The following is a 22,560-nucleotide window of genomic DNA, read 5'->3' as shown; positions in this document are numbered from 1 at the left end:
GAAATCAGCTTGCCTCCGTACGGAATTGGGAGCCCATACACCTAAGTATGTTTATTGCAAAAATTGGCAGGCAAATATATATATCTGTTGTAGAGTAAAGTACTGTTATAACAAACTGGAAGGGACCATGATAGTTAGTTCGTTGTATCAGTAAGTTGTACACATTTGCATAAGTTGGTTATTAATGTATAGGGAGATGAAATGGGACTTTATGATCAGTTCGTTCTATGCAGGAGTTCGTTCTAAGCATGTTTGTTATACGGCCATTATTTTTTTATTTTTAGGTTTATGAACAAGAACTTGTGTTCGCAAAGGTAGGAGGAAGGGAAAAAACCCCAAAAAACAAACCTGTTTCGGGTGTATCAGTAGGGGTATTTTTTTTTTAGTATGGCTACTTTGATAGATGTGGATTCTTTGTAACAAAATAAGATTGACAAGGCATCTCTGTGCACAACTGCGCGGTGCATAGAAATCTTGAGTGAAATAGCGAATCGGAACGAAAGAGAGCGACCGAAGACGAATTAACAATTCGTATTTACAACGGTATATTTATTGACGAAATAAGTGTTATTTCTCACTGTTACCTTACGAAATGCGCCACAATAGACTAGAATGGTAACTTCTTTTTTTTTAGAGCTATTTGTGGAAGTCGGCATCAAAAAAAGAAGAAAAAAAAAGGGTGAAAAATACAACTTTAATTTTGTTTTTTTTTGAGCAAAATTTACGTCGGCGGGTTCGTAAACCGAATAATAAAAAATACTGGCGTAAGTGTACTTTACTATATAATTAAGTCACTATATATTTTCTTACGAGCTTTCAAAAAGGTTTAGTGAAGTTTTACTAGGTAAGACTAAATCTTTTATGAACAGTTTTGACAGAATTTTGTAGATGGGTTTGACTGTAAATGCAGGCTGTTCAGTGATCCCATTTTTACTACTGTTTCCTACTTTTTGTTCCTTGTCCTATTTTGGTGTTTCAGTGGACGTTGAATTGACGTGTGACGTCATGCTGCACGGTCCCAGATCCAAGCATCCCTTTGACTCGCCATCTGTAATTTTCACTGAGGCATGGCATGACGAAATTGCATCAAACAATTCACTAATGGTGTTTTTCTGACTTCTGATGGCTGCACACAGTGGCAATGATTTGCGACTGAATGTCTGGCCTTTTATGGTGTACACTGGACAGCATATCTCCCGAATATTCCATGTTTCTTGCACAAAACATGCAATCGCTGCAAGAACTGCTTGGTTGCATTTCTTTGAGCAGTTTCATGCACAATTTCTCTGGTTTACATCCATTAATCCATTCACAAATTTATTACTCCAAACAAACCATGTCACAATAACTTTTGCCTTTAAGTATATATCTCCCAGTTTGTGAAACCAGACAATCTCAACATATTAAATGTACACCCTGAAAGTCATTGTGAGATGTTCTCGGTAATACCACTTTTTCGATTTGACACATTCGTTTCCTCAGTATGAGCTTTAATGTTGCTATGTACTGTTTCAGTCCTACTTTTCTATATTTTCATTCCTACTTTTGTCCTACTTTTTCTTAAGGGTGTGCTGGACAGCCTGTAGGTAATACTAAACCAAATAACTTCTGGCTGGGTCAAAGTTCAAAGTGCACCCAACTTTTGATAGAGAAGTGAACACCACAAGTCCTGTGATTGGTGATAAATGTGAGTGTTGGTTGTCAAAAATAATAGTTTCATCTGGTTAAAAAAAAAAATACAATTTTATATCTAGTACTACTGTGTCAAGTAGACTTGTGCTTGAAACATTTATGGGGTACCTGTAAAAAAAAGTACTAACATTTTTTTCCCGATTCACTTTAAGTGTGAGGGGTGGTAGTATTTATATCTGTGGTGTTTATGTCAATTGTTACGCTGCAAGTAGGAGTTTTAGCCACATATGTTACTATTGTCGTCTATGGGATTTGATTTGGTAGTACACACCCTGTAAATGTTTTATAGCTTTGTTGATCATGCATTGGATTTGGAGTCTGATTATGTTGACACGTTTGACAACATGTATAAATCTTTTATAGATAGGACTGACTGCAAATACTATTACAGCAGAAACGAATAAACAGCAGCTGTTTCAAGCAAATTAATCAACTGCTTTAGGTTCTTTGTTTGATTGCAATAAAAGAATATACAGCAGTCACTTTCAGTCGGCTTACTGTGGCTGGTAAAACAGTTAAATAGCGATGCAGATATATTGTAAGCATTTATGCCGAGAGGAAGCAGGTGTAACTGAAGTAAAAATATCGAATGTAGGGGAATATTTTGCACGATTTTTCCAGGGAGAAGGTGCAACACTAGAAAAGTGCACGTACAGTATTCCAGGGTAGTTAATAAGCACTATGTCACGGCTCTGTTTCTCGACCATATATTATATTTCATTTATAAGCTAAAACAGACATTTCCATCAAATTTGAAGTTTTGGAGAAGGTGATGCGACCCTTCCTTAGATCTGCACCTAAACGTGACACTTCGTCTAGTGCTCTGATATCCAGTTACTCTCACAGGAATCGTGACTTTTTTCAGCTCAAGCTAGTAATGCAGCTAGAAAAATCTGCATTGTGGTGTCTGGCGTGGTTGTTGTGTGCAATGACCTCTGTCTCTACGTTCCCGGTCCAAGACGATTACGAACGCCTCCTTTCGTCCATTCTATCAAACTATTCCGTGATTACCCCAGCCTTCACCTCTTCTTACGGCGACAACAAGATCTTCATCAAATGTTTTCCCGTCGCCGTTCTGGGCATCGACGACGTCAAACAGATCCTGTCCGTCCAGCTGTTTTTCCAAGAAACTTGGATCGACTCCCGCCTCTCATGGGACCCCGACGAATTTGGAGGAATCGCCGACATCCAGCTTCCGGTCGATCGGGTATGGCTACCGAAGATTTTGATCACGAACTCTGCTGGCGACACGACCATGGACACGTCCATTCCTGTTCACATCTTGTCCTCGGGGTTCGTTTCGCGAGGTGTGTACGGCGTGTCCAGCACCACGTGCTCGCTGCAGATGTCCAGATACCCGTTCGACACCCAGAGGTGTAAGATGTCCATCTCGGGCACGCTCGGCTCCGACTACAAGTACCACATGACCTCCACCGAGTTCACTCTGGGCAACTACTTCAAGATCAGAAGCGAGTGGTCTCTGGAACAAGTGGAGCGTTACGTCACCAACGTTCCTCTTAACAACAACAACAATAACAGTAACGACAGCAGCAGCACGTCCACAGGCTACTACCACAACGTGGCTGAGTACGTGTTCGTGTTGAGACGGAAGGGTTGCTTCTACATTGTGACAACCATCTTTCCCATGTTCCTCCTGTCTTTGCTGACCCCGCTCGCGTTCATCATCCCCCAAAACTCGGACGCGAAGTTCGGCTACGTGATCTGCATCATGGTGTCGTACGCGGTGTTTCTCGAGTTCATCACCAAGTCGATGCCGAGGACGTCGTCGTCCGTCTCCAACCTCGAGCTGTACCTCAGTCTGACGCTGTGCCACTGTGTCTTCGCCATAGTGACGCTCGTGTTTCTGGTGAACCACCGCGTCACGCATCACACGGAGAGGACTCTGACGAGCGTCCATACCGTCACAATGCGTAAGGAGGAAGACTCCTGCGACAAGTTCGCCTTCAGGACTCTTTCAGAATTGTATTTCAGACTGAAGAGATCAGCGAGATGTTGGAATTATGTCGCTCTTGTCGTTTTTATCCTCTCTTCACTGTTGGCACCTTCTGTGTTTTTGATATAACACAATATACGGACCTTAAATAAATAGATGTACTGTTACGAGCTATGCAGTGCAATAAAACGATGTATCTCTAGAATTATAGTTCGAGTTGTGCAATACAAATAACCTTATGGTCACTGAACACGTTACAGCCAGGTACGTTACTATAAAGGTTTATATAACGTTACTATCGATGAGTGAGTATCAAAATTAATAGAAATAATAACAATATAATCATAGTTTCAAATGGAATTTATATGTTCATATCTCATGGTTTGTTATTGTTTATTCAATTGCTGTTTAGATTTAATGGCTTTGTCTTGCCGTTATAAATGTGTCGCTTAATAGTAACTCCACACTGGTAATAGCGTATATGTTCCATTGTGCCGACGTATCCGTTTCAGCAGTATTAGTTATTCAACTTCAAACGTAATATTTCTATTAAAACTACATATTATTTGTATAGTCATTCTGTTATAAAGCCACCACGTTCTCTCCAGTATCCATGCAAAGTGGAACTATTTTGAGACGGGACGTAGACAGTGGCAGTGTGAAATAACGGAGAGATGAGGGCATACTCACGAATTGCAGTCCAGAGCCCGGTGACATAAAACACTCTTAACACTTACGTCAGACGTACACCATACATAATGTGTGGCGTACGTCTAACGTAAGTGTTACGAGTGCTTCGTGTTACCGAGCTCAGAACATTAACAAAAGAAAGGCAACTACCTAAGATGACCGCCTTCTGTTCAAGTGGGTGATTGTTAAAATAGTTTGTGTTGTTTAACGACACCACCATTATCGGCTATTGCATGTCAAATTTATGGTCATTTTGACATTATCATAGAGAGGAAACCCGTTGCATTTTCCCATTAGTAGCAAGGGATCTTTTATATGCACCATCCCACAGACAGGATAGCACATATCACGGCCTTTGATATACCAGTCATGGTGCACTGTCTGGAACGAGAAATAGCCCAATGGGCCCACCGATGGGGATCGATCCTAGACCTGGCGCGCTGGATCAGGCGTGCGCTTTACCACTGGACTACGTCCCGCCCCAAGTGAGTGATTGAGAATGGGAGATTAATCAAATAGCATGTCTCCTTCATCTAAGATGACTACGATGTAGACACGGTGTTTCTGGGAACACTTGCTTGTACAATTAACCTTGTTCAGGTGACAATGGGGAAAAAATCACAATTTGTGATACTTCTGTTATTGCGAAAACTGAGAGAGAGTGAGAGAGAGTGAGAGTGAGAGTGAGAGTGAGAGAGAGAGAGAGAGAGAGAGAGAGAGAGAGAGAGAGAGAGAGAGAGAGAGAGAGAGAGAGAGAGAGAGAGAGTGAGAGTGAGAGGAGTGAGTGGAGTGTGAGTCTCATTCCTGTAGTTTGTGGCTGCCTACTGCAACAATAGATGGTGTGTTTGTAGGATTCTGAAAGTGATTCTAGAGGACTGGGATAGGGGCTGATGATCAGATACGTTACTTTATATTTACTTTCAAAGCCAGGGTCCAAAATCCGTTCTATAATTTAAAGGGACATACCCTAGTTTCAACCCTTGAAAATTAACGCGAATTTTAGTTAATCTACAAACCTGTAACACACTTGGATAAAGTTACAGTTGAGTGAAACATGAGACAATGACTTTGAAATGATGAATTACCCTCTAAAACTCGACTAAAACTCCGTAACTGTTACTTCTCAGACGCACGTGCGTTTTTAAAAATATGAGAAATGCATTTTGTGATATTAAAAGCACCAGGATGACCAAAAACACTTCGAATGTACGGAAAATGATCATATAAACCATAAAATCTAAGTAAAGTATGATTTCAGTTATCAAAAACGTCTCTAATAGTAAAAAATATGCCTTAGTGTTTAAAAACTAGGGTATGTCCCTTTAAAGGTCCTTGACAAGTGAACGGGATAAGTTTGCATTTTTTTGTATATTCTGAAATATATATTGTTTGACCAAATATATGTGTGTGTGGGGTGGTGGTGGTGGTGCTTGGGCGCCTCCTGAATGCGCGCCTGATTAAATAATCCAGCACATGCAGGCTGGAATGTGTATTTAAGTAATATCAAACAATATTCTAATATTAAACAATAGTGTAACGACAACCTATTTTAAGCAACAGTCAATTACTGGATGCTCCTGGTAGTGAAATATTTAAAATTCATGTCACTTGAAATTATGAAATAGTTAAAGACTTGCTCGTATCATTGCTAACATCCAGACTACAGATTACCGAAGCTAACTTAGCGCTACGATATCGTAAAACGGTCACTACGACACTCGCCATAGCCTGCGAAGGTTTTACGATATCGTAGCCCTAAGATAGACTTCAAAATATGGGTACTGTATGTCAGAAATAGGAAGTGGTCAGTATGCATTTATTGACTTTCCGTCGTTAGACCCATTGGGCTATTCCTCGTTTCAGCCAGTGCTCCACAACTGGTGTAACAAAGGTCATGATATGTACTATCCTGTCTGTAGGATGGTGCATATAAAAGATTCCTTCCTGCTGATCGAAAAGAGTAGCCCATGAAGTGGCGACAGCGGCTTTCCTCTCTCTATATCTGTGTAGTCCTTAACTATGTCTGACGCCATATAACCATAAATAAAATGTGTTGAGTGCGTCTTTAAATAAAACATTTTTTCTTTCATTTTATTGATTTGACTAATTGCACAAGACATTTATTTTAACTAAATTAGTGCTTCTGGTAAATGTATGTGTCAACATTTGCAGCCCCTTACATTATTTAGAAAAGGGAGCTTGTAACGTATCTTGTGTTTCATCAATACAGTGCCAGTATTTCATATGTAGATAAGTTTGTATCTTCAACCGTTGAGAAGCAAAACTCCGGCATGTTTTCCCTGAAATAATTGGCTTTAATATAATAATAGCATTGTTGGAAGCTTAATTAAAATTTATTTTTCACCAGTATTTGAATGTTGGGTGTGCTGATTTAGTGAAGGTGGATTAAAGCAGGGGTTGTGACCACTAGGGAATCCACGAGTCCAAAATATTGGGGTACTCGAGGGTCAAACTCGACCCGTACCCAATAAAGATGATAATGAGACTAAGGAATAAAGTAAAATAGCATTATGCATCTTAATTCTAGCACTGAATATGGATGCCAAATCATGCCATTGTATTGCATTCCACACGTTCAACTTTTGTCTTCCCTCCATGTCTCATAGCATATGGCAAAGTGACGCAAAAATGTAATTAAATGAAAGTGCTCTTCCTTGCACGGGTACTCAAGTCCTGTGAACGGATTTGAGTATGTGTGATAGTAAGGAATGTTTGTATTTTATAATGTAACCGACGACAAGCATATGGCAAAGTGACGCAAAAATGTAATTAAATTAGAGCGCTCTTCCTTGCACACAGGACTCGAGTCTTGCTAAACTCGCGCCTAGTGACCACATTGCAAGTGCAACTCATATTGTAATTAATGCTTTTATAAGTTGAAGAAATATTTCCACGCCGTAACACGTGATTTAATGATCTTATTCATTCATTTAATCTTATTTTCATGATTATATCCATTTAAGGTTCAAGCATGATGTCCTGGACTATCTGGGTTGTCTGTCTAGGACAGTGGGTTAGTGGTTAGTGAGGGAGAAGTCGATGTAGTGGCCTTACACCTACACACTGAGTCGTTAAAACTCACTTTGGGTGGGAACCGGTGTCACATATAATTTGCATTCCCCTGGATTTGCACTCCCCAGTCAACATTTTACATAGAATAAGCACTCCACTTTACATATTATACGCCTCGGTGGCGTCGTGGTAGGCCATCGGTCTACAGGCTGGTAGGTACTGGGTTCGGATCCCAGTCGAGGCATGGGATTTTTAATCCAGATACCGACTCCAAACCCTGGGTGAGTGCTCCGCAAGGCTCAATGGGTAGGTGTAAAGCACTTGCGCCGACCAGTGATCCATAACTGGTTCAACAAAGGCCATGGTTTGTGCTATCCTGCCTGTGGGAAGCGCAAATAAAAGATGCCTTGCTGCTAATCGGAAGAGTAGCCCATGTAGTGGCGACAGCGGGTTTCCTCTCAAAATCTGTGTGGTCCTTAACCATATGTCTGACGCCATATAACCGTAAAAATAAAATGTGTTGAGTGCGTCGTTAAATAAAACATTTTTTTTTTTTTTTTTCCAGTCTATATTATATGTATAATATTCACTCCCTCTGAATAATATGAACTTCCCCCAGTCTTACATTATACGTAGTCTATAATAAAAATGTTATCCACTCACATAATTATATTTTTCGAATGTTTTTCATGTTTGTATGGCCAGTACATTTTATAAAAGGTTAATGATCTTACACAGCTAAATATTTCAAACATTTTTTTTGTATTGTGTCGAGACGGTGTTGACTGTAATGAAACTAATAAAATCTCCAGACTTTTATCTCGTTGGTTTCCGTACCCATAATGACTAATATACTTGATGTTTAGCATCTATATTTTAGAATAACTGATATATATATACGTAGGTATAGTCGCGTTTAGATTCTGAACTTACCAGTTTCACTGCGTTGACAGTGGTTGGTTTGAGAACACGTTTCTTATTGAGAGATGCAGTGCACAACAGTGAGATGTTTTTGTCTGATAGCTGTGGTCCTGTGTTGTTTTAGCGCCACGCTGAGGTATGTACAAGTTTGTTTAGTTCATAGATTATCAAATAGCGGGGACTGAAATAAATTTAACTTTATTTCACTTTGATTGGGCTATTTCTCTTCCCAGCCAGTGCACTACGACTCGTATATCATAGGCCATGGTATGTGCTATCCTGTCTGTAGGATGGTGCATATAAAATATCCCTTGCTACTAATGGACAAATATAGTGGGTTTCCTCTAAGACTATATGTCAAAATTACTAAACGTTTGATATCCAATAGCCGATGGTTAATAAATCAATGCACTCTAGTGGTGTTAAACAAAACAAATTTTAACAAACGTTTTTGCTGTATTAACACTGGTGTAGGCATATTTTTATATTGGGGGGTGGGAGAGGGGCATGAGTCATATTATGTGGCAATAGGAAAATATAGAAAGTGGTGAAGAAAAAAAAAAAGGTGTGCTTGGGGGTGAGGGAGGTTTGTCCCCATGGCCCTCTGTTAGTGTGTATTAATAACGTAAAATGTACATTACAGCAAAATCCAATACCAGGTGACCGACCCAGTGTCTTCGTCTAACTTTATAGTACATGCTATGATTTTGATACTGCTGCTAGGATCGATCCCCGTCGGTGGGCCCATTGGGCTATTTCTCGTTCCAGCCAGTGCACCACGACTGGCATATCAAAGGCCGTCGTATGTGTTATCATGTCTGTAGGAAAGTGCATATAAACGATCCCTTACTACTAATGGAAAAATGTGGCGGGTTTCCTCTCTAAGACTATATGTCAGAATTACCAAATGTTTCACATCCAATAGCAGATGATTAATAAACCAATGTGCTCTAGTTGTGTCGTTAAACAAAACAAACTTTTTTATGATGCCGTTTCCTTTGTAAATATATTTTAGAAATAAAATACACCCTGCTGAATCGTGAGGATGTGTGACAATTGAGAACATTTGGAAAAAGTACTATTTTAGCAAGAAACTTATTTTAAAACACAAATATCACAAAATCGGGTAAACTAACTTTTAAACATAAATAAAAGACGAATTTTATAAGAAACTAAGTTTATAAACATAATAAATACAGCACGATCTTGTAAGAAACTAAGTTTTAAACATAATAAATACAACATGATCCTATAAGAAACCAAGCTTATAGACATAACAGAACTTTAGAAGAAACTAAGTTTGAAACATAAATACAACAAAATCTTGTATGAAACTAAGTTTTAAACACCAATAGAACAAAATTGTGTAAGAAAATAAGTTCAAGACATAAATACCACACAACCTTATAGGAAAGTAAGTATTAAATAGAGATATCACAAAATATTGTAAGAAACTAAGTGTTGTATATAAATACCACACAATCTTACAAGAAACTAAGTTTTAAACATAAATACAACATAATATTGTAAGAAACTATGTTTTATAAATAAAAATCTTGTAAGAAACTAAGTTTTAAACATAAATACAACATAATATTGTAAGAAACTATGTTTTATAAATAAAAATCTTGTAAGAAACTAAGTTTTATACATAACAATCTTGTAAGAAACTAAGTTTTATATATACATCACGAAAGAAGCTAAGTTTTAAACATAAATACTACACAATCTTGTAAGAAACTAAGTTTTATAAAATTAATAAAGTCTTATAAGAAACCGAGTTTTAAACATAAATACAACACAATCTTGTAAGAAACTAAGTTTTATATAAAAAAAAGTTATTGCCCCAGATCAATGTGACAATGTCAATGATGGGGTGCCTTGAATCATTGACTTACAATGTGTTTGTAACATACATATCCATACATTATACGCAATGTATACATACATAAACTGATTTTCAGATATACACATACATTTTTAGTGATTTAAATGTACCAAATTATCTTGTTATTTGTGCCGCAGTAAGTTTTGACCTGAGGAGAAAAGAAAGAAAGAAAGAAATAAGAATAAATAAATGAATAAATGAAAAAGTGGAATTTGTTTTCTTTGGTTTTATGTTTTTGTTTTGTTTGTTTGATGGAGTAGAAATACTGATAAGAAAAATGACTACAGTTAGCAGACAGACATTTTACTGAGTTTGTGTATCTTGTTTTCCTTTTTTTTCCAATAAAAAAGGTCAAGCCACTTGTCCCAGCAGTCATTAAATTGTTCATACTCGCAATTTTTAAAATAAATGTATTTCTCTATTTCAAATTTCCTTTTTAAAATAGCTTTTATAGCATTAACACATAAATTACTTTTAAACATTTTCATTGTGTAAATATAATATTTAATATTAATTGTTAACCAGTTTACAGTTTTAACCAAATCAGTATCTATCATCCAAAGATAACTACATTTTTATTAAGTGTAGTGTGAACTCCTATTTTGTCAAATATCCAATTTTCTACAGCTATCCAAAGCTGTCGTACTTTGGCACAGTCATAAAACAAATGTTACGTTTTTATTAAGTGAAGTGTGAACTCCTATTTTGTCAAATATCCCATTTTCTACAGCTATCCAAAGCTATCGTACTTTGGCACAGTCATAAAACAAATGTTACGTTTTTATTAAGTGAAGTGTGAACTCCTATTTTGTCAAATATCCCATTTTCTACAGCTATCCAAAGCTATCGTACTTTGGCACAGTCATAAAACAAATGTTACGTTTTTATTAAGTGAAGTTTGAACTCCTATTTTGTCAAATATTCCATTTTCTACAGCTATCCAAAGCTGTCGTACTTTGGCACAGTCATAAAACAAATGTTACGTTTTTATTAAGTGAAGTGTGAACTCCTATTTTGTCAAATATCCCATTTTCTACAGCTATCCAAAGCTATCGTACTTTGGCACAGTCATAAAACAAATGTTACGTTTTTATTAAGTGAAGTGTGAACTCCTATTTTGTCAAATATCCCATTTTCTACAGCTAACCAAAGCTATCGTACTTTGGCACAGTCATAAAACAAATGTTACGTTTTTATTAAGTGAAGTTTGAACTCCTATTTTGTCAAATATTCCATTTTCTACAGCTATCCAAAGCTGTCGTACTTTGGCACAGTCATAAAACAGATGTTGCAAAGTTTCACGCAAGTTATTACAAACAATACATTTATCTGAATCTACGTAGTTTATCATATGTTAAAAGTATTTGTACCAATAATTCTGTGTAACTGTCTGTACTAAAACCATATCAAAGTGGTGTCTTTTAAACATGTAAAAGGTAAAACATAATATTTTTCCCATGTAAAGCGGTCAAATGTTAGACCCTTGTTTGCATATTTTGTTTGTGCCGTTTGAAGTGTAATTTATTGTTCAAAATGTTGTATATAACCTTACTTACCGTGTTTGTATTTAACAAGAGTTTTAATTTAAACTGTAGAACTGGTCTTTTAACAGCAATAAATGAATTATTTATAATATTTAATGTTTTTAAAAAGATTTTACAACATTCATTAGCGATGCATAATATAAAAAAATTGTTTTATGTTATATCTTTGGGTGAAAGTTTCAAATTCAAAAAGGTTTCCTTGTTCATCAAGTAAGTCGTTAATACAAATAATTCCTTTGTTAATAAAACTCCTATATAAAAATGGTTTATTATTTTTTAATATCTTCGTATTATACCAAATATTCAGTCCCTGGATATCTTCTGTGTTTTGTAACGTTTGGTTTTGTTGAACTAGTACCCAGCTGTATAAGGCATCTCTCCAAAACACATTTGTTATATATTCTTTTTTCATTGCAATAAAATAATCTCCATAATTAGTGAGATCTTTAGGGTTTAAACCAGTAGTGGATTCAAGTTTTATAAACATTAATATAGCCTTATAATAAACCAAGTTTTAAACATAAACAAAACATGATTTTGCAAGAAACCAAGTTTTAAACATAAATACTACACAATCTTGTAAGAAACTAAGTTTTATAAAATTAATATAGTCTTATAAGAAACCAAGTTGTAAACATAAATACAACACAATCTTGTAAGAAACCAAGTTGTAAACATAAATACAACACAATCTTGTAAGAAACCAAGTTGTAAACATAAATACAACACAATCTTATAAGAAACCAAGTTGTAAACATAAATACAACACAATCTTGTAAGAAACCAAGTTTTAAACATAAATACTACACAATCTTGTAAGAAATTAAATTTTATAAAAATTAATATAATCTTATAAGAAACCACGTTTAAAACATTTTTAAAAAATCCCTACACAATCGTGAAAGAAACTAAGTTTTCTAAAAATTAATGTAGCCTTACAAGTAACCAAGTTTTAAGCATAAATAAAACATAATCTTCCAAGAAACTAAGTTTCAAACATAAATACTACACAATCTTGTAAGAAACTAAGTTTTATAAAATTAATATAATCTTATAAGAAACTAAGTTTTAAACATAAATATAACAAAGTCTTGTAAGAAACTAAGTATTAAATACAAATACTACACAATCTTCAAAGAAACTATCTTTTAAACTTACACATAAATACACCCTCCCCGACCACATCTTATATTGGCCTATCAGCCCACAACACGACCCATAGACCGTGTGGGTGCCCTCCAGTGTGTACAGCCCACAACACGACCCATAGACCGTGTGGGTGTCGTGTGAGTTCCCTCCAGTGTGTACAGCCCAAAACACGACCCATAGACCGTGTGGGTGCCCTCCAGTGTGTACAGCCCACAACACGACCCATAGACCGTGTGGGTGCCCTCCAGTGTGTACAGCCCACAACACGACCCATAGACCGTGTGGGTGCCCTCCAGTGTGTACAGCCCACAAATATAATATGGTTTTTATTCCCCAGTAAAATAGTTTCGCATTAATTAAGTTCTGTCATTAAACTTCGAAGTATTGGATACATGTTTATTATTAAATTGTACTCATTTAGATGGGACCATCGACATTATTTATCTTATTGTCGCACGCCATTCTTTAATATCATTTGGCTTTAACAGGGACGGTAGAGTGGGTGGGGGGATCTACCCACCACTCCAATAATTCCGAATCAAAAGTAGTATTGGTAGTAAATCTTAAGGCATAGATGAATTTTACTTGTAGAATGCAGAAAATTGCGTTTCAGGACATCCAGTTTTTAAACATTTAAGGGGAAGCATACTCCCGAACCCCTTAGAAACTTTGCTTTGAGCTCGATCTTAGTCATCCCCCCACCCCCCCAATGTGTACTTGCTTCTGACGTGTCTTCTGTTTAACTGTTATCTATGTCATACAAAAATATTAAGTCTCCGTTTTATAACCGACGAGTAGTCTGCTATTTCACAGGTTTGTGTTACAAAATATTAAGATAAATTGTCGATAGATACACATTTTGTATGAAGGGCGCTAATAATAACCGTTGATATAACTTTGTGTTTTTCTTTATGTTATGTCTTGCAGCTGTGATGATGGCTTCAGGTATGCCAAATTGATCAGAAATGTCTCATTTGATGATGTCACAATCACCAACAACGTCATATACTCTCTGAGTGATGTCAGAACGAAACTGACATGTGCACTGGAGTGTCAACAGAACCGTTACTGTGTCTCGTTTTCCTACAATGGTGATCGCACGTGCCGTCTGCTTTCTGTCAAGTTTGCGAACAGCGCCAATCATGTCCCTTCGTTAGGATGGCGTTACTACTATCCCGACCCAGGTGACCATATTACAATTGTTTGTTGAATTGCACCACCGACTATAGATGGTAATAATTATGTATCTTAATGCTTGTATGCAATACATTTGAATTAGGAAGAAGCAATGCTTTATTTAAGGACAAACTCAGTATTTTTATTAGGGTCTACAGTTATATAGCGTCGGACATATGGTTAAGGGGGGGTGGGGTGGGGTGGGGGGAGGGCATACAGATGAGAGAGGACTGCAACTGTATAGCGCACGGCAGCACTGTGAGCAAAACCTGTCTGCAGTGTCCGTAAACAAATGAGTGTTTGAATGCACACGTGGATCACACCATTATTGTAGCCAATTAGTGGCAACCCTTTTTTTTCCTTCATTATATTCTGTTAAGAGTCAGAACTGATTTGACGGTTAGGTTATGCAGTTCTCAAGTGTGGGTGTGTGTGTGTGTGTGTGCGTGCCTGTGTGTGTGTGCCTGTGTGTGTGTGTGTGTGAGGCTGTATGTGTGTGTGTGCCTGTGTGTGTGTGAGGCTGTATGTGTGTGTGCCTGTGTGTGTTTGTGTGTGTGTCTGTGTGTGTGCATGCGTGTGTGTGTTTGTGTGTGTGTGCATCTCTCTCTCTCTCTCTCTCTCTCTCTCTCTCTCTCTCTCTCTCTCTCTGTGTGTGTGTGTGTGTGTGTGTGTGTGTGTGTGTGTGTGTGTGGCATAATACGAGTGTAAAACAGGGTTAGTCCCTGCATTCAGAACTGAATGCCATTTCAGGTAGTAAGTTGTCTGTACACTAATGCTAATTATACTGTATTCTTAGAGTTGCTTCCGTTTGTATATCCCTCGCAGAACCGATTTAAACCGGTCAACTGTTCTGCTGTACACCCACGTCTCTAAAAGTCAATGCACAATATTAGATTAGCAAAATTCAGCCAGAGGACTAACCATTGACGAATTCAAATCGTTTGAATTCTTTGTTAATTAATAAAAGTGAATATAAACTATAATACTACAACAACACGTCATAATTAGGAACTATCATGGTGAAAGAACGCTTGTAACCTGAAAGTAAACTGTGAAGTGAAACCTAATCACTTATTTTTTCTAATTTAGTTGCTACATAGGATAAGGTATGAAAGCTCAGCTATGTAAAATCAATAGTGGTGGAATACGTGCGTAGATACTATTTTAAGCAAACGTTTGTTTGTTTTGTTTAACGACACTACTAGAGCACATTGATTTATTAATCATCGGCTATTGGATGTCAAACATTTGGTAATTTTGACATGTAGTCATAGAGAGGAAACCCGCTACTTTTCTCCATTAGTAACAAGGGATCTTTTACATGCCCCATCCCACAGAAAGGATAACACATACTAAGGCCTTTGATGTACCAGTCGTGGTGCACTGGCGTGAATGTGGAATAGCCCAATTATTGGTTTCTCGATGAGGATGATATTATTAATGATGATGATGATAGTAGGAGTAATTAGAACGAGAGAGAGAGAGAGAGAGAGAGAGAGAGAGAGAGAGAGAGAGAGAGAGAGAGAGAGAGAGAGAGAGAAAGAGAGCGATATATATATATATACATACATGTATAAATACATATATATATTAAGCGACAAAAGAAACACGAGGTGCGACATTATCATCAAATATGCCCAATTTTAGACAGATATTTCTCAGATGATATTTTATTACAGAAACATAATCCGATGTGAATACGAACGTGTCTGTGGATGAACTTTATTGTTTCAATTAGCAAACGTTGTTATCCGGCCAGGATTAATTAAAAATCGCTTATGAATGGGTCCGAAAAGTTAGTAATGGGTGTGGCCACCGTTGTTGTTGATCACTGCGGCACATCGTCGTTCCATAGATAGAAACAGGTTCCGTATGAAGGCTCTAGGGATGTTGTCATACTCATAAATGACGGCATCACAAAGTTCCTGCAACGTTACTTGCAGCACATGACGGCGGTGTATCCTACGTTCAATTTTGTCCCAGAGGTGCTCAGTTGGGTTTAAATCAGGACTCAACGCAGGCTAATCGATGGTATAGATGCTATTCTGTGCTATCGTGTGTGAGTCGCGCAGTGCGAGCCCTCGCGTTTTTCTTGCTGGAACATCAACTGACGTCGACCCGCCATGAATGTAACAACTACAGGCTGCAGGACTTCATTGATGTAACATCTCGCTGTAACGCCTCTACCACGACCTGCACCGTTATTTTGGAAGATGACTTGTGGGATACGACGTACCCAACTAATGGCACCCCACAACATGATGGACCACTACATGGTCGATCTGCGACAACGTTTGTTTGCTGATGACGCCTGAGAGGTAGTACTAAACCAAATAACTTCTGGCTGGGTCAAAGTTCGAGGTACACCGAACTTTTGATAGAGAAGTGAACACCACAAGTCCTGTGATTGGTTATAAATGTGAGTGTGTTGGTTGTAAAAAATAATAGTTTGATCTGGGTAAAAAAAAAAGTGCAATTTTATTTCATCTAGTACCAATGTGTCAAGTAGCCTTGTGCTTGAAACATGTATGGGGTACCTGTAAAAAAAAGTACTCGAATTTTGTGCGAAACTAGGGTAGTTATAGACGCTACCCGTTATCTCAGAAACAAGCAGCTTGACCCCCATTTTTTTTCTGATTCACTTTAAGTGTAAGGGGTGGTAGTATTTATATCCGTGGCGTTTATGTCGGTTGATACGTTGCAGGTAGGAGTTTTAGCCACATATGTTACTATTGTCGTCTATGGGATTTGATTTGGTAGTATACACCCTATGAGAAGCCTGTTGATGGTAGATTGGTGTACTCCAAGGTGCTTTGCAACTCTTGGCATGCTCCATCCTGCTTCAACGCACCCCAATGCTCTACTCCTATCATCTGTACTTAGGCGCGGCATTTAAATAAAGTGATTATGTGAGCATTTACACAAATAAATCCAACTGCTCTAGCTTCTATTGGCACCAGGTTACAAGAAAAAAAAAATTCTTTACTGCATGAAAAGCATGCAATGCACGAGTCACGTGTAAAATGTGTTTGAATATGAAACTGTTGCGCTGTTTTTTAACATAACCCAACAAATACTTATTTTGTAGCTATGATTATAATTTCCGCTAAGGACAACATGTACACGATATTTGAAGAGAGAGAGAGAGAGAGAGAGAGAGAGAGAGAGAGAGAGAGAGAGAGAGAGAGAGAGAGAGAGAGAGAGAGAGAGAATCAGAGAGAATCAGAGCGAGCGAGCGAGCGAGCGAGAGAGAGAGACGGGGATCTCGCTGCCGTTACATATCATACTCTTGCCCACAAATAAAACGAAAGAAAGAAATGTTTTATTTAACGACACACTCAACACATATGGTTAAGGACCACACAAATTTGGAGAGGAAACCCGCTGTCACCACTACATGGGCTACTCTTTCCGATTAGCAGCAAGGAATCATTTATTTGCGCTCCCCACAGCCAGGATAACACAAACCATGGCCTTTGTTGAACCAGTTATGGATCACTGGTCGGTGCAAATGGTTTACACCTACACATTGAGCCTTGCGGAGCATTCACTCAGGGTTTGGAGTCGGTATCTGGATTAAAAATCCCATGCCTCGACTGGGATCCGAACCCAGTACCTACCAGCCTGTATACCTATGACCTAACCACGACGCCACCGAGGCCGGTGCCCACAAATAAAGTAAAACGGGATGTTTTTATATGCACGTTCCTATAGACAATACATTACAGTGTGTACAGAATACAAATAGTGATCAGAACTATATTTACAGGTTACTGTCCAGTCGTAGATGGGTATGTGCTGATTGACAGGCTGAACATATGTTTTAAGGCGTCAACGAACAAACAATCTTTTGACAAGGCACGTGACATCTGTAGCCAATCATGTGCCAGACTGATTGTCCTGGACACGGAGGAGAAAAATACAGCTGTCAATAGCTACATTAATGCAACAACAGGTAATGTCCATCTTTGGTGGAAAAAAAAGCAACAATTTGTAATGTTTGGTTTTGACTGGCGGTAGAAAACAAATAGGTGACATTTGTGTTAGATTGAAAGCAAAGAGGAAGCGCTTGCTTTAGACTGACGCAGAAAATAGACCTATAGACCGTCCCACAGCGAACGCTTTTTTTCATAATATGAAATTTACTAACAGTTTTTTTGTTGTTGAGCCGATTGTTGTCTACATTGCACACAAAAATAGTATGTTTTTTGTTATTTCCAAAATACCTTTACTTTTCTTGTTATGTCAAACCAAACTGAAGTTATTTACCAAAAACAGTTTTATAGACTATAAACAGACTATAGATAAGCAAGCTTATACAAGCTTAGATTTGGCAATAAAAAGCGACTATTGACTGGCGGTAGGTAGCAAACATTGACTAGCGTAGAAAGCAAACATTGACTGGCTGTAAAAAGCAAACACTGACTGGCGGTAAAAAGCAAGCACTGACTGGTGGTAAAAAGCACACACTAACTGGCGGTAGGGAAATCCCCTATGGTGCGATGGGTCGCAGGTTCGACTGTTCTCTATGAACATGTGTCTCCAAGCATCTTTTATTTCAATATGTCCCGGGCAGCATGCCCTCGAACCCCCTACAGATCTCGTTCACTCTGGAAGCTCTGTCCATTTGTCTTCATCCGTGTTAAACGTGCCGTTTTTAACATTTTGTGGCACCCCTTTACAAAATTGTGGATCTGTCCCTGAGACGTTTACTACCAGAATGTTTTTAATTTTCTAGTGATCTAAACTATTCTTGTAGCCCAGTGATACAGCGCTGACCTGATACTCGGTCAGTTTAGGATCTATCCTCTTTGGTGGGCCTTATTATACTATTTCTTATTCTAGCCAATGCAATATGACTGGTATATCATAGGCCGTGGTATGTGCTATCCTGTCTGTGGGATGGGGGCATATAAAAGATCCCTGGCTACTAATGGAAAAATATAGTAGGCTTCCTCTCTAATTGTGTCGTTAAACAAAACAAACTTAATTTTTTGTATTTTAGGTCGAGGTCACTACTACATTGGCCTCACAGACATGGTCACCGAGGGAGTGTTCGTGTGGCAGGACGGACACACAGTCGGGTTCACGAAGTGGGGTGGTAAGGAGCCGAACGACGCCGTTGATGGTGAGGACTGCGTGGTGCTGAAACCGTGGACGGCGAGGTGGAACGACGTCTCCTGCATGATGCAGTATAGGTACATCTGTGAAAAACATCCATGGTGAACACGACATTGACATTCGTCGACTCAACGCCCTACATGTGCTGGTTGTTTAAGTTTTATTTTTTAAATGAAGACTACAACAGACTCCAATCCTGACAGCTGAGCACGTGTATCCTGGCAGAACATGAATACACAGTCATCCTGTGTTATTGACAAAGCATTAATGAAGTGTGAAGAGAAAACAGTTCGCCAATACAGAGAAACAATCAAACAAAAACCCAAGTTACGATTTGCTACAGTATTACTGAATCAGGGAAATGTTCTACATACCTGCTTTTTAAAGAGAAAATAGAATTTGAAAGTTACTTTAATATACTTAACAGGAAAAATTATACCACTTTTCTCCGATTTCGTATATCTAATCATGTCTTACCAATTGAAAAGGGCAGGTGGTCTAATGTTCCAAAAGAAGATAGAACATGTACATTATGTAATATAGGTGATATCGGAGATGAGTTTCATTATATTTTTATTTGTGATAAATTTAACAAGGCACGAAAAGGATTACTAAAGCCATACTATGTTATTAGACCAAATGTAATTAAATTTAGAGAACTGTTTAACTGTAAACGTGTCAGCATCCTTAAAAAGCTTTGTGAACTTATTAATATTATAAATAACCACTTTACCTCCTGAAAACCCATTTTATATAGTTTAATCTTACTTATCTGTTTGTTATAAACACTTGTCACTTAACGTATGCGTGTATATGTATATATAAAGTATATATTGTACTCCTCAGATGCCACCGGATGGTGGCTTTGAGTGAAATAAAGTTCTGTTCTGTTCTGTTCTGCTACTCGAATTAAAGAGACTGCTATCCTTTATGCGGAACTGTTTATTAGCAGGAAGGAAGGAAAATGTTTTATTTAACGACGCACTCAACACATGTTATTTACGGTTATATGGCGTCAGACATATAGTTAAGGACAACACAGATATTGAGAGAGGAAACCCGCTGTAGCCAAATCATGGGCCACTTTTAGCAAATAATCGGACAAAATCAGTTAATTTCCACAGGAAGAGTAAAGGCATTGTACTCCATATGAATAGCAGTAAAACTTCATGAATAAATCAAATGTATGAAGCCAAATACAGACAGAAAATACAAATTGTCATTTTACACTTTTTTAAAATTCAGCTTTAACTAAAATAATGTGCAAAGAGTACATAGAAAAATAATGTGAAGTACATCAACGTCATCAGCATTATCATCATCATGCACTACCATCGTGATTGCCACCACCATTCTGTTCAGTGGTATGCGACCATACATTTGGCATTTGACTGCTGGACCGACGTCAGAAAACCGTAAATAAAATGTGCTGAGCGTCGTTAAATAAAACATTTCCTTCCTTCCTTCCTTTCCTGACTGCTGGTAAACCAGTGGTAGAAAACCTGCATTATCTAAACAAAAAGCCATGATGTGTGTTTGTGTTGGATGCTCTCTATTAGGTGCAAAGAAACATGATTCGTTTTTGAAGTGCGAGGAACATTAGGTGACGACGACCTATACATTGGCTATAGTCAAGCCAGCTTCTCAGCTGCAGGACACTATACAAGCTTTGATTTGAGGCTTTCCATTTGATGTTCTACCATCTGTCAACAGTTGGGTACCTCTTAGACAGGTCGGGAACAGCCCTTAATGCCTTTATGTCAGCCATATACTAAAATCAGACAAACGTCTGCTGCTATGTACTGGATTTTATATATGATTAGTATGTCTGTTCTGTGTATTCTGGGGTAATGGGGGTGTTTTTAGTGCAGTAATGTTAATAATAATTGATAGAGTTGCACATAAATTCAGAAATGCATTTCAAGTTAGTTTAATCTAATCATTGTGATGTAAAATGTTTTGTAGCAGTACTGATATTCATTCCAACACTGAATATGATACTAATGGTGACAATTCTAATAATGCACAACTAAACCGTTTGACTTTAACATATAGGATTTGGTTACTGTTCATGTCAGTTACTTTGAATAATTTATGAACAGTATGTTGGCTGAAACATAACACTAACAGTAACATGTCAGATTTTAACTTTTACTTGTATTTAGCGTTATAAATTAGATTGTTCATGAATTTTTACATACTGTTCATATCGAGAACAATATAATTAGTATTTCTATGGCAAATAACCATTGGCCACAACATTGGCTAAATGGGTCCACAAATTGATGAGATTGTTATACTGTGGTGAGATCTGGAACACAATATAGTACTGTGAAAAATTTAGAGGCTTATTAAACTACAGCCTACGGTCTTGGTCATAATAACTGTTCTGCCGTTCAGTATTTGCTATGAAAGAAGGATTCGAGGTAATTTCTCTACAGAAAGTGGCAGTTTTGGTCATAATAACTGTTCTGCCGTTCAGTATTTGCTAAGAAAGAAGGATTCGAGGTAATTTCTCTACAGAAAGTGGCAGTTTTGGTCATAATAACTGTTCTGCCGTTCAGTATTTGCTAAGAAAGAAGGATTCGAGGTAATTTCTCTACAGAAAGTGGCAGTTTTGGTCATAATAACTGTTCTGCCGTTCAGTATTTGCTAAGAAAGAAGGATTCGAGGTAATTTCTCTACAGAAAGTGGCAGTTTTGGTCATAATAACTGTTCTGCCGTTCAGTATTTGCTACGAAAGAAGGATTCGAGGTAATTTCTCTACAGAAAGTGGCAGTTTTGGTCATAATAACTGTTCTGCCGTTCAGTATTTGCTACGAAAGAAGGATTCGAGGTAATTTCTCTACAGAAAGTGGCAGTTTTGGTCATAATAACTGTTCTGCCGTTCAGTATTTGCTAAGAAAGAAGGATTCGAGGTAATTTCTCTACAGAAAGTGGCAGTTTTGGTCATAATAACTGTTCTGCCGTTCAGTATTTGCTAAGAAAGAAGGATTCGAGGTAATTTCTCTACAGAAAGTGGCAGTTTTGGTCATAATAACTGTTCTGCCGTTCAGTATTTGCTACGAAAGAAGGATTCGAGGTAATTTCTCTACAGAAAGTGGCAGTTTTGGTCATAATAACTGTTCTGGCGTTCAGTATTTGCTACGAAAGAAGGATTCGAGGTAATTTCTCTACAGAAAGTGGCAGTTTTGGTCATAATAACTGTTCTGCCGTTCAGTATTTGCTATGAAAGAAGGATTCGAGGTAATTTCTCTACAGAAAGTGGCAGTTTTGGTCATAATAACTGTTCTGCCGTTCAGTATTTGCTACGAAAGAAGGATTCGAGGTAATTTCTCTACAGAAAGTGGCAGTTTTGGTCATAATAACTGTTCTGCCGTTCAGTATTTGCT

The 22,560-nt window shown here is 37.8% G+C and overlaps 2 protein-coding genes across 2 annotated transcripts; both read left to right on the top strand.

Annotated features, from left to right (window-relative positions):
• The first annotated feature begins 1,863 nt into the window (after positions 1 to 1,863).
• LOC121389025 (neuronal acetylcholine receptor subunit alpha-2-like) lies at positions 1,864 to 3,851 on the top strand. Its single transcript, XM_041520619.1, has one exon. The coding sequence runs from the start codon at positions 2,465 to 2,467 to the stop codon at positions 3,773 to 3,775; it is 1,311 nt and encodes a 436-aa protein (XP_041376553.1). The 5' UTR covers positions 1,864 to 2,464; the 3' UTR covers positions 3,776 to 3,851.
• Positions 3,852 to 8,355: 4,504 nt separating this feature from the next.
• On the top strand, positions 8,356 to 19,273 carry LOC121389302 (alpha-N-acetylgalactosamine-specific lectin-like). The gene is made up of 4 exons (XM_041520898.1): positions 8,356 to 8,426; positions 13,799 to 14,055; positions 17,817 to 18,002; positions 19,053 to 19,273. Exons 1-4 carry the CDS (start codon positions 8,356 to 8,358, stop codon positions 19,271 to 19,273), a joined length of 735 nt encoding a protein of 244 aa, XP_041376832.1.
• Positions 19,274 to 22,560: the final 3,287 nt, after the last annotated feature.

Source organism: Gigantopelta aegis, chromosome 14 (assembly GCF_016097555.1).
Source record: "Gigantopelta aegis isolate Gae_Host chromosome 14, Gae_host_genome, whole genome shotgun sequence".
Taxonomy (NCBI): Eukaryota; Metazoa; Mollusca; class Gastropoda; order Neomphalida; family Peltospiridae; genus Gigantopelta; species Gigantopelta aegis.
Note: the sequence above shows the minus strand (reverse complement) of the source record. Positions and strands in the feature narration are given on the sequence as shown.